The sequence below is a fragment of the Lathamus discolor genome, chromosome 1 (genome assembly GCF_037157495.1).
Source record: "Lathamus discolor isolate bLatDis1 chromosome 1, bLatDis1.hap1, whole genome shotgun sequence".
Taxonomy (NCBI): Eukaryota; Metazoa; Chordata; class Aves; order Psittaciformes; family Psittacidae; genus Lathamus; species Lathamus discolor.
Genome location: NC_088884.1, coordinates 126666963 through 126680321, shown reverse-complemented (window position 1 = coordinate 126680321; position 13359 = coordinate 126666963). Strand labels below are relative to the sequence as shown.

Genomic DNA, 13359 nt, shown 5'->3' with positions numbered 1-13359 from the left:
TCTACGTTAGAGAACACTCTCAAATTCATTTCCTATGACCATATTAAATCTACCTAATTAGATCAGGGCAGGTGATACAAAAATCCAAAGGCATCCATGCGGCAGCTGTCAGTGGGAATTTAATTTTTCATTTCACTGGAAAAAAACCTGAGTCCCCACAGATGTGACAGAAGGTGCCTAGATAAAAATTAAAATGAAACACTTTAAATCTGTAAGTTCGTAACATTGAAGTTGTCTAAATTTTGAGATATGGGATTGCCATAAAAGTAATAGTCCAGTTTTACTCTGTAAAAGTATAGTAAACCCAAAAATCCAAATCTTTTATTTACTTCACCTAAAAAACAAGCAGCCCATAGGTAAGATATACATAGGTTTCCCCAATTTATCCCTAATAAATTTTTTAAAGATTTATACAATTTCTACAGAAACATACAGTGTATCAAAAATCTGCATAAATCAAATTTATAAAATATGTAGAAATGCATAGTGATATTATCAACTTACAAAGCAAATATGGGAATTATTTTTTTCCAAGCCGGCTATAGTAGGAAAAAGTCATTACAGCAACAGCTTCTTATGATCTCATGTTTTGTAAGGTTTCAGTCTCACATACAGACTCATATTCACATACAGCATCAGCGTTCAATGAATTGCACAAAATACCCATTTAAAATGCACACCTGCACAATTTATGTGCCACCATTCTTTCTCTTATGCATAGTCATATGATTAAATTAATCTACCCAATACACAAAAATTGAGTCAGTTTTCATACACACAAGGAACAAGTACCGGCACACCCCCTTATTTTCCTTTTTTTCCAGTTTCTCCCTCCTTTATTTTCTATTTTATCATAGCTCTGAAAGGACAGACGAGAAGTTTAAAGAAACTAGGAAAGATCCCAAACTAATAGATCAGTGCAGACAGCCCTATTATAAAGATCAAAATCTGTCACCGAATATGATACATAACCCTTGTTAACACCAATGGAAGCTGCATGCAATGCTATTCTAGACTTCAGGGAAGTATTTAGTCATATTTAATAGTGTGACACGTTCTAGGCATGACTCTTATGAAACCAGTACACTGATGTCAACATTTAAGTCACAAAATCTGGAATAAGGAAGTGAGGATAAGTCATTTCTCCTCCACCTCTCTGCTCATTCAGAGTAAATATTTATACTCCTAAGGGTGTTTGCATCAGCTCCTTTCCAGAGCATTTTTGGAAACTTCTTCACATTCTGGTCTGTATACTATAGCACCAAGTGGTTGTATTTTGTGTTTGTAGTCCCTCAGGAGAAGTTTCCAATGACTTCTATTCTTCCAAAAGAAGAAGAAAATTAGTATGAACAAATGCGGTTTCAGGATTTCCATTTCTCTTTTCAGATCTAAATCTGGCATCCAAACTAGTTGACAGATGTCCTCATAAAGAATTACGCAGCTGTGTTAAGATGCGGGATGCTTTTTCCTAATTCAAAGTTTTAGTCCACCTCTAAGTGATTTCCATTTAAAATAACAAATCAAATGAAGCATTGGATTCTCTCTAAGTTTTACATAATTGTGCAGCTTTATTTCTTTGTTTTTTAATAATTATTTTTTATGTAAGGCATGGTTTAAACAAGCAAGTTAGTGCTTATAAATTCTGAACTGGAATTGCGAGGGTGCTGACTTCCAACAAAATGTACCACATTAGCACTAAACGTGACATTAAGCTCTTCTTTGCACCGTACAAAGTGTCCAGTCGAAGTAGAGCAGCCGAACTGGCAACAGGAATTTGTCTTTGATCACACAGTAATGACACGGGGTAGTATGGCTGGTCCCTACCCCTGGTGACAGCTCAGCAAAATCCATTGTTTAATTTCCAACAAATGCTTTTCTTGTGAAGGAGAGAAATGAAAGAGGCACTAAATATGTTGAAATTCACCTTCCAAAAAAGCAGCATGACTGTGAGAGAAGGCCACCCTGGCTAATAACCTGTGGCAGTGCTTAGTAGGATGTAAAATTAAATAAAAATATACAACAGGTTGATAATCACCAAGTTCTATGAAAATCTGGTTACTCCAACCTTTTCAAGTGTGTGTAAAAAAACTGCCTTCAGACCCCTGAGTGTAATCCCAAAGAAGACAACAACGCCTTTAGCTATGTTTCTGTGAAACATAGCTAACAGCACATTAATTTACCAACATCTTGAAACAAAAAGATGTAAACATCTACAGAGTTTAAGGTAAAGCAGTTTTGTAAACATTAACTGCGGATGATAATGTTATTGTAATAATCACAGTTCCTCTATGTCCTTCATCCAACCCAGGAGGCTCGCAGCTGTACAAAGTTAATAATTGCAGCAGTTTTCAGGCTATTTTGAGTCCTGTACAAATTAATGTGTCAGTAGGTAGGTTTTGTCTCTCTACACACTAAGGATGTTGTTCATTTCCCATTTTTGTGTTGCTTTACTGGAGTCGCACTCTGAAATGAAAACTTGATGGAGGACTTCTGAGCGATCCAAGCACTTCCCTGATGGAATATGAGTAAATCTGTGTAGATTCTGGAAAACAAAACCATTAGGAACATGTGAGTTTGGTTTTTTTCTTCTTAACTTTAGTATAGCTATTTACAAAATCAAGGTTCAGGGTCCCAGAACAGATCAGTTGTATACTCATTTTACTGTTTATTTAACCTAGACTTTCACAGCCTTTGTATTACTAAAGTTGGACACATGTAGGCCTACCTGAGACACTTCACAATTCTCTTAGGCAACAAACTGCTAAGAAAATGAGGGGAACTGTGCCTAAAATATTTCCAGCCTTTTCATCCATCCTGTAACCAAAAGATTGACACTTGAGGAAAAGCTCTATGAGAACTGACTTCATTGGGCAGACCTTCCTTTGGTTAGCCCTTCACATAAAACAACTGCTCAACACCAGCATTAACCACACTGGAGAGAAAAAGCACTAACTTTGCTCCCTGCTTGGCTGGTAGAAGGAAGAAAAAAGGGTATGAGAGCAAGTCTGGCCTCCAGAGCAACACGACTGCCTAAGAAACTGCAACCTATTGTGCCTAGCACATTCAGGCTGAGACACACACTTGGCTTCTTCCACATCTCTGTGCTGCCACGCTCAAGTCCCACGCATTTGCAGAGCAGCCTGTGGCTCCCCCCCTGCTTGCTGACCCCTGCACCAGATGCAGCCACTCACTGACTTGTATCTAGTGTGGAGAGCACTGGAGCAGAAGCAAACTCTAGGCACTGCAGCCAGGCTGGGGCTGCACAGCCCTGCCCTGTGCACCTAGCTTCCCTTGGCATAGAGACCCTCTCCCCCATCACTCCCACACACATGTCCATGTCCAGACATTGGTTCAGCTTGATCCCTGCTACTGCCGTGTGGCCAGACATGGGGAGCCTCTACTTGGAGAGGTAAACAGATGCCTGAACAAAAGCAATAGGCAGGCTACCACCAGCTCTGTTCTGGGTGTTTGCTTATGGGCACCAAAGCTCTGCTGCTGCTCAATGCTCAAGCCATACAGAGGTTACACTCACCAAACTGGCACACAAATATTAATTCCAGAAACAACTGACCGACCAGCAAGATAAAATTTCCTGGCAGCTTTCTCTTACAAGAGGCTGCCACATTTTTCAGCAGTTCATAAGCATTTCATTCCTTACACACTCCTAATTAGAAGAAAGGGTCATACCCTCTGTACTGCACAGCAGAGTGTGCCAAATTTCTAGTATTTGCTTAGTTACACACCCTTGGTGGTCCTTTTGCTCTTACCCCACCTTTCTTTTTTGACCTCTGGAAGCCAGTCACTGTTTTGTTCTACAGCCCAGGCCATGCCTACTGGGCTTCCTTATAACTTGCAGTAATAAGCTAACAATTACACAACTCACTACCAGTGTGGAGGAAATGGATCTTCTTGCATAAAAGAAATGCTTAGAGAAGAGCCAAGTAACATGCTGTGACACACTAGAATGGCTGGAGAGTTAACAAGTCTATATATTACTACAAAATTAAAGCAGAAGTTGCAAGGACTGAAACACTGCTTATCAATTTTTAAGTTTCAGGTTTAAAGAATTTTGGCTGTCTATATGGCACAAGAAAGCTGTGTGGAAATTACTGTGCTTGATATTTCCTCTTTACATTGATTACCTATGTAAAGAGCAGAAAAGGTGGAGTGGCTTAGAGAATAATAAACAGATTTCACTGCACTCAACAGTGCCTGCTTCTTTCAGACAGACACAGTCCAGATAACCAGCTAATGAGCCAATTAATACGCAAGATGCCAGCTAGACTGAAGAAAAATTGACTCAGGATAGTTTCTTAGACAGAACCAAGTTATGTGTGCTTATATCCAAGGATAACGTCACACTTACGTGCATTCAGTTTCCTTTTTTAAAGAAGAAATAGAACCTTCAACATTTTCTTAAACAAGTAGTAATAGAGGACTTACAGATGTAGTGACTAAATAGACTGCAGCAACCCTCACACATCTATCAGCCAACATTCCAAGTCTTTATTAATTCATATTTTGCAATAGCATTATAATTGTTCCACACCCAGAACTCACAACAGAGCATGTTGTTAGAGAATGGCTGATGAACAGGAAAAAGAAATACTGAAGATGGCAGAAACAACACAAAAAGGCAAAGAGTAATGAATTCACCTATTTCTATGTAGGCTTAAAAAGATCTGTCTATAAACAGAGCAACACTGCAATATAGACTTCTTAAAATTAGATTTAATATTGAACCTAGCTGCTAAATGCACCCCAGAATTTAAGTAATCTTCTTACAGTACGTTAGATAAAGAAAATTTCTTGACAGAAAGCATAGAAGCAGAGAGGGTGATGACACTAAAAGCTTTTAGAAACTCCGTCATTGTTAGTAGACATCCTCTTTACCTCCTCTGAGGCAAGTGCTAACTCCTAACATAACCTGTGGCAGCAGATGTAGCCTCATGAGACTCTCCTTAAAGATTTTGCTACAGAAACCAGCAACTAGAACCACTAGGAAAAGCATCTTTTCCTAGAGGAAGCTTTCCCAGCAAGCACGGATTTTTGAGTTAACAATGTGCAGTTAACAATTTACTTGGTTCAGTCAACCATGTCATAGAACTTTAGTTTCAGATACATGTAAATAATAAAAAAGAGGTACAAAAAACCAGGATGCAAATTATAATCTCTTTTCTGCTATATATCCGTTACATACCTTGAAGTATTGCCAGTCCTGGTATTCATTCTGATTACAGTGTGTAATCATAATTTTGGATCCATCTGGTCCTTTAGTTAAGCACTGGTCGTACTGCATGAGTTGATTAGCTTCATTGATTCGGAAAAGCTAACAGGAAGAAAAAAAAAGCCACCCTTTAAGCAGCTGACTCAAAATGATGAGTATTTTAGAAACACTGAAAATACCAACTAAATTTCATCATTCAAAACATTCTGTGGTGTCATTACACCTAACTTTCAGGAGGGTTCTTAACTTTACATGATGTAATGCACTTTTACTGTCATGACACTCAATTTCAACTTTCTTCTCAGAAAAGTAAGAAACTTACCTAGCAAGACAAAAATGGTAAAAATAAAGGGATTCCTATTTGGGAGACTTGTGAAAGTGTTTGATTAAAAACCTGTGTATGATTTGATGGTCAAATAATCCACTATCTTTCTGAAGGTCTGGTAGCAAGTCCTAGGGGCTGGATGGTAATTTCATTTGAATGGCATTTTACCCATGGAGGAAATCAAACTAATGTGTCCAGATAAAGAAAGATTATCCTAGCTACTTCTTATGAAATCATTGTTACAGGGTTTTTGGGGGTAACATATAAAGAAGAAGTAGTTTAGGGAATTTTTTCATTAAATTTCAAAGAGATATTTCCAGGGGCTACCAAGAGCTAACCCAAATACGGCTTTTCAAAAGCATCATTCTGCATGTGATTTCATGACTGCTGTGACAAAACTTGCCTGGTTCAAGTCTACGTCAACATAAATAAGGACTTAGAATTCTGAAAAGTTTTCCAACTGAAAAAAGGGATGTAAAGACAGAACAGCATGTTTTTGTGGTAGTGTGGGTAGGTTTGTGAAGATACAGTTCAAACACGATAGCAGCTTGGATTGCAAACATCTATTAGCAGTTACATTCTGCCAATTTGTAAATGAAGCAGACATATGTCTGTATTCAGTTTCTTGTCTCCTGTGGTGGAAGATGACCTACTGCACAAAAGTGTTTTATACCTCTATTAGAGCAAAACAACTCTGTGAAATAATTGTGCCAAAGTGAATAAGGGGATTGTTTCCTGAATGATTAATTATTAAGTGAAGATAAATGATGAATCAGCAGCAATGCCAGGAGCTGCAGTTATTCTAATGCAGTGATATGGTTGCTGTAAGACAGTACAGTTCTCACTTCCTCATGTACCTGTTTCACTGAAGAAGAGATTATGAATTTGCCTTCAATTTTATACTGTTTGTGTTTATAATTTTATTTTCAGATTCACGTATTTTATCAATGTCAGTATGCTTATGGAAAGTCCCCAACTCCCATCTCTGAAGCTGGTGCCTAAGTGACTTTATGTACAGGCTGAACAGAAAACTGGCCTGTTATTATCCACAGCAAGTGATTCTCCTTCAGACCTGCTTCCAAGCTTCTTACCTGATTTCCTCCCATCCTGTGGCATGGCCCAAGCTCAACAAAGCCACCGTTGGTGTGCCCCATGCTATCAATGCAGTAAGCAGTTTCAAAGCCTCTAATCTGGAAAAGAGGTTTTGCACTCTTAAGTTAGTCTCAAGTTAAAAATAAGCACAAAGGAGCTCAGGAAATTCTCACTTATCTTTCAAACCAGAAACAGATATGTGACAGACAGATATGAGACAAACCTGTGTATGAAGTTTAAATACTTATGCTAAATGTTCTGAGAGATGGAGCTTCAAGGTGTCTACTAATTTGCAGACTCCTATGTGAGTTAGAGTACACTGATATAGCTAGAGTTGTAAAGCTCAGTTCCAAATTAATGACACTGAGATGTAGGACTTTCAATTAATTTTAATTTATTCAACCCCCTATCAAAGCATGTTCAGTCTCATAGGTCATCATAAATAAAGCAGGAGCTCAGCTAAGTTGCTCTCATCTTGTGGATGAGAGAAACAGGATGCAGAGGAGTTATGCATGGCAGTTATTAACTGCAGCCAGGCACAGCTTACTGACCCTGCTGCTCAGATGTGCCTTCTGCAACACCAATTACACAGTAGAAAAAGAGATAAAATTGATGAGGGGCAGGCACAGGCACAAGATATAGAACAAAAGTCTTGTCAGAAAGCATGCCTCAGTTGCTGATTAGCCCAATCCTTTCTCAAAAGGGCCAACCAACAGCTTTACAAAGACTTTATGACACAAATAACATTATTTCCAGACCTATCTTCTTTGCCAGAGCCTCTTTTTCCTTTGTGACAGTAGAAGAAAGTCCGGAAGACTAAGCTTAGACCTGACTCCCAGAGAAAGGGTTAGAGAAGATGAACGCCACACTTCCATTCCAGGCAGTTTGGAAATGCAATTAGTGTGGTGTTACAAACGGGGGGGGGGATTTCTCAGATGTAGGATAACTAGCAGCCAGTGAAGAAGAGCTGAAGAAAACTTCAGAGAAGTCTGTGAACTTTGACTTTCCTGTTGCTTTACCAGAGCTGCTTGCTTTTATTAGGGACAATTTCTCACAAGGTGGCCGTTATTATTTTATTCTCTTCAGATACTTACACCTCAGTGAGCAGTAACATATAACATGCCTTCCTAAACCTTTACGTGGATTCAAAAGGAGGTCTAAGGCTAATCTAGTAACTGACACTTTGTGCTAGCTTTTAGGCAAGAAATAAAGGTGTCATTGTTCACCTGGTTCCTCAGATACGATACTATTTGTACCCTATTCCACCATGCACATGCTCTGTATCACTAATTCCTCAGGGAAATTAAAGATGACACTTTCTTGGCCATGGGAAACAGCATATATCTGTACTTTCTAATGCTCTTTTGAAGTTACAACTGAAAAGGTATAAACAAACAAATAAATAAATAAATCTGACAGGAGACCTGCAGTAAAGAGCTCCTAAAGGTGTGGCCTAAAAGCCAGAAGGAAACAAGTGAGGATCAGTGAGGTGTCCTGCGCTCCCTTGGCTACATGCCGTCTCTTCCTGCAAACCATGTGAAAATGACAAATTTGTAACCACATTCTTAATTTATTGAGAATTATACACTGTACACTAATGCTGGAAATGACTGTTAAGGAATGGCATCAAATTATTCTATGCAGATAAGTGATTTACCGAGTCTGTAACTGTATGAGTACATCTCAGGCTGGCAAATACAGGCAAAATGTACTCCTCCTGGATTTAATTATCTGTTCTCTAGGCCTTCACAGAAAAAGATTATCACCTTTTTATCTTCACCAATACTCCTACATGCTCAGGATTCACACTTCTTCTTCTAAAATCCTCTAATTTTCAATTATGGGAAAAAGAGCTTTAGACATAACTGAAGACAGGGCTAGAGAGAAAATCATCCTTCAAGGACCTATGGAGCTAATTAAAAAAAGTTCACACCTCTTAAAGTGTATATAATTCTTTTCCTAGGGTTATATTTCTATAGCTCTCTGGTTAGTATCATATACCTTAATATAGCAATAATCAAAGAAACTGTTCTCAGTTTGGTGCCAAGTAACAATCAGTTCCTTTTGAAGTCCCATTTTTTTAGCTCCTAAAATAAATACAGGTTGTGTGCTGTACTTACCTCTCCCCAGTCCACATTTTTAGGTGGCAAGGGATAGTATGAAGTTATATCATATGCTATTTCTTCCATAAACCACTTAAAACTTTTGCAGTTGTGATCTTCACGGAATTTTTTCAGCTCAGATATATCTCCATAGGGTAGTGCTTTTGTTTCAGGCCGACTGGCATAGAAGTAGTCTTTGTATTCATCCCACCACACTTCTACAACTCTGACATAGTTCTGTCAAGAACAAGGACATTGCTGTGACCTCAAAGCATACACAAGAAACAGGTCAGACACAACTGCATGCTAATTTCAGAAATCTGAGTATTTCTCCCTTAAAGAGTAACATCATGAAGTTACTATAGAGCACCAATGATTTGTGACCAGAACTGCAATTCAGAGTTTCTATTCACCTTCTTCAGTTTTAATACACAGAATGATGCATTAGTCTACTAGGCATGAAAAAATTAAGTCTTAAATGGGTCAGCTGTGACACATCAAGGAGATTTTACCTTCCTAAGTAGTTTATTGCTGCTTGGACAAGGGGGAAAAATGGATAGCTCGCCTGGTGAACAAGCCTCTTCCTCACATCTTTCTTCTCAGTTTCTTTGATGGCTCTTATCTCTGTATAACCTGTACCTGTTCTAGATGAACACCTCACTTTGTACAGTTCTTCTAGTATAAATGTCCTGGTGTTAAAAAAAAGTCTTAAGAGATCTGACTTATGGCACAAACTATTACAAGTTTTCCTTTAATCTACATCCAGCATAAATTGAACAAAACTATAAAAAGCAGCAGGACTGGCACAAGATTTCCCTTCTATGGGGAAGGCCATCTCAGCTTTAGACACTAAATAGCTTTGGATGAAGAGCTCTCTAAATTGCTGCTGATAATTTAAATAGCTGTTGTTATCTAAAAATCAAAAACCACCTTCAAGGTTGCAGCAAAATAGTACCTTTAATGTAGGAGAAGACCCAACGTACACAGGAGGAGGATTTCCTTGCCAACCCTGGAGACGGTAGATATGTCCAACACGAGAACAGGGAACAAACAACAGTTTTCCCCCACACTGCCAGATCTACAAGTTAAAGCAAAGGTATTATTAATATATATATGCACAAGAATGGGGTTTGGATGAGACGGTCTCCAGAGGTCCCTTCCAACCCTAACGATTCTGTGGTTCTGTGAATTTAAGACAGACAGATAGGTAATAAATTATGGAAGAAATATCGATTACTTTTCTTACTATGCTAACTGTATGATATATTTAAATATTTTTGCTTCAGATGTAAGCATAAACATAACTGGTCTCTGAAATGAAAGGCTTCACTGAATGCATCTTCAACTTAGCCACAAAATTACTCAGCTAAATTACTTTTTTGAAAAGCTTTTAAAAAGTTTGCCATCTCATTCCATTGCTACTTTAGAACAACAGTAATAAATGAACCAAATCTGGAACTGGGTCATTTTTATTATGACAGAATTAGTAATATTTTGATTTTATTAAAGCAATGCACATACCATCACTAAGATGGGTTTTGGTTAGATGCCCATCACATTTAGGTCTTTCTTAATAAAGACTATTAGGAGATAAGGATGTCTTTGGTAACCCAAGTACAAGCAGATTTTTCTTTAACTATAGTAGCTGAAAATAAAATATGGGTGAAACATATTACCATTCTGAAATTCCCTCCCTCCCACATGCTCTTGGATAACCCATTTATGAGGGAAAGAAAACATACCGAAATCTGAATTTGGTTGCTCATAGTTTTCACAAGTTTGAAATGTAGCATTAAATCCAAATTCAAGATAACTCTGGGGATGTTCCAAATCAGTCCAAATTTCAGATTAAAAAATATGACTTAGCAGTGTTAGAAAAGATAGGCAGAATAGTTTACTTCCTTTGTTGCATCATCATATTAGTTTTCTTAAGTTTCACAAAAAAAACCCAATTCAGATATGCAAGGCCACTATATTTGCTATCTAGGAGTCAGCATGCAAGACTGGTAAATACTGTTTAGTTCTCCTAAAGACTGGTTATGATCGACATGAAACCAATTTGGAGGTTTCTACATAATCACTTCAATTACAAAGCTACTGTATGCAATTTCAATCATGATTTAGCTCTAAGCAAGATGGAGAATTAGAAGGATAAAGACCCTGTATGTGTAACATTCTCAATAACTACCTTTTGCATATGGATTTACAGCTGAGCAAGTGCACTCAGGGCATTCCTCAAAATCGTGAGGAGCAAGAGCAGCTAGAGGAGCTCTGAATGTACTTTCAGTAAAATTCAGTTACGATTTCACAGATCGCTACTGAGGGTATTAAATGTCTCCACTTTTGTTTGTTAATTGGGACAGATTCCTGCTGTCTGCCACTTGTGTCATTATGAATATTGAAGCTGATGATTATCATCTTGCGTTTCCTGCTAACTGAAGGGCATGCATATGCCTAGGAGTGAAAATAAAATCTTCTTCAGTGATTATGAAGTACGCAGTTAGCACTTCAATTGTGAAGACATCTCTTGTAAAGAACTTCTTGAAATTTTAAAAAGTATATGAGATCATTTTCTGCTCATAAAAAAGGCAGGCAGAAGGAAAGCAGGGCAGATTACTTCTTGTTGCATCATTATATACTTTACAGGCATCTATGCATAAACTGAGTACTACTTGTTCTCTATAATCACTTTCATTGGCAATGGCATTTTTCTCATCATGAGAGCAGTCCTGTAGTCAAATCTGCAGATTTGCCAGTCTGCTTTCAGATTAGACATTTCAGGGCAGGTATGATCCCAAACCATTAACAAAATCTAGATTACTCAACATTTGGGTCTCAGCACCAGGCCAGCTCTCTAAACACTTCTGCCCCAAAATCCACAAGGAAACACTGAGGGGACGCATCTCTGCCACAACGTCTCCTCACAACGAAACCTTATGGGCTGCACGTTCACAAGGCAGAAGTGGCGCAAATCGGAGGTAGGTCTTTCTGCCCTCCAAGCAGAAGTATTTACCAAAAAAAGATCTAGTAAACTGAATTAGCTTTCCATTTTTAGGGTTACCTTGTAAGAAATTTCAAAATTTTCACCACCCCAAATCTGAAGGCCTGGATCATAGAGACCTAGTTCAAAGAAGAAATCACGTTCAATGGCAAACAATCCACCAGCCATTGCAGGGGACCTGAAAGAGGAAGACAGTGTTAAGTCATTCTGCCAAAAGGATATGATAACGCCCAGAGAAAGCATTAATTAAGGGAGTAAATTACTGTTAACATATAATAAAGATATGTTAACATATGTTAACATATAATAAATGGCAATGCACTGAAAAATCATGAAGCTTTGTCATCAGCTTCCATCAATTTTCTGAAGTGACATCCATTTAACTTCTGGTGAAGTCACAGTTTTTATTATCTTGTCGTTTCAGTTTGGTTTAGTCTTGTTTGTTTGTTTTTTCTTAAATACAAAATTTTGGTTAGATTTATTCAGCCAGCCAGCATGCTTCTATTAAAATAACAACAAAAAAGATAAGAATCACTGTGACAAGACATTTCTCTCTTGAAAGCTGTTCAAGCTTTTGAGAATGAGACTGCACAGCAGACTTAACATTTACATTCTGAGCAGCTGCTGCCACATTGAAACACTGTCTATTAGCAAGCAACAGAGTTTTTCCAGCTAAATGATACCTTTCTGTTTTCTTTCTCTGTCTCTTTTCCTACTGCTGCCATATGAGACTTTTTTCATTATACTGGAAGGGCCTGGATTCAAGTTGTAAGGTTTGCATTTTGGTTTATTTATTTATTTTTTAAAACGGCTTTGCAAATCCCTCCATGTATGCCAAGGTTCAATTAACTAGCTTTAATGTGTCAACAAGATGTTGTGGTTTGGATTAGAGCATTTTTGCACAATGGCTCTACCCAAAATTCTTTGGTAGCTTGCTCACAGTGAAACAGCAAGTACGATACGTTAATTCATTTCCAGTGCACATACCAAGCATTTTTCACCTGAGGATCAATAAGTACATAAAAACCCTAATGGATACAAGCTGGAATCCCTACTAAGTTGGCAATAAAAAAAAAATTAAGAAGCTGGTGAGGAAAAAGTGAATTCTTTCTGACTTCAGATGATCTGCAGTACTGAAAGCAGGAGGATCAAAGAATCCAGATCATGCTGGTGAGCCAAGTAAAACACAAATGAAATATTCCTTCATGACCAAATTATTGAGAGATAGGTCATTTCTAGCACTATTCAGTCTCTCCATTCCATTAGATTTTTAACTTAGTGGTGCTCCTTTTAACAGCAATTTCCCTTCTGCACATAAATGGAGATCTGCTTAAGAAAAAGTAACCCGAAGGGTTAACATACACCCCCTTTGCATAGCAGGGGCAGGGCAAAAACAGAGCTGCTGGGTGTACCAGCTTAGTTAAGTACAGTGGTTATCAGTTCAGATGACCTCCAAATGACTTCATCAGTTACACCTAAATGTCCCCTCCTACTTGTCTGCGTACTGTATTTGCCTCCGCTGTTGCTTTTGCATCACAAGGGTTCAAAGGACTGGAAGACAGCAAGCGCAGCAGGGAGAAACATGTTGCACAGCACAGCCCTGTGGCTTTCC

General features: G+C 38.2%; 1 protein-coding gene across 2 annotated transcripts in view; it reads right to left on the bottom strand.

Moving 5' to 3' along the window:
- Positions 1 to 294: 294 nt before the first annotated feature.
- The window catches only part of GALNT7 (polypeptide N-acetylgalactosaminyltransferase 7), a 73748-nt gene continuing 60683 nt past the window's right edge, over positions 295 to 13359 (bottom strand). For both annotated transcript variants that reach the window (XM_065694507.1, XM_065694500.1), the window contains exons 7-12: positions 11808 to 11925; positions 9702 to 9824; positions 8765 to 8983; positions 6644 to 6742; positions 5201 to 5329; positions 295 to 2542 (exon numbers count right to left, since the gene is read on the bottom strand). In XM_065694507.1, coding sequence (XP_065550579.1) covers positions 2405 to 2542; positions 5201 to 5329; positions 6644 to 6742; positions 8765 to 8983; positions 9702 to 9824; positions 11808 to 11925 — 826 coding nt within the window. In that variant the 3' untranslated portion in view covers positions 295 to 2404. The remainder of the gene's footprint in view (positions 2543 to 5200; positions 5330 to 6643; positions 6743 to 8764; positions 8984 to 9701; positions 9825 to 11807; positions 11926 to 13359) is intronic.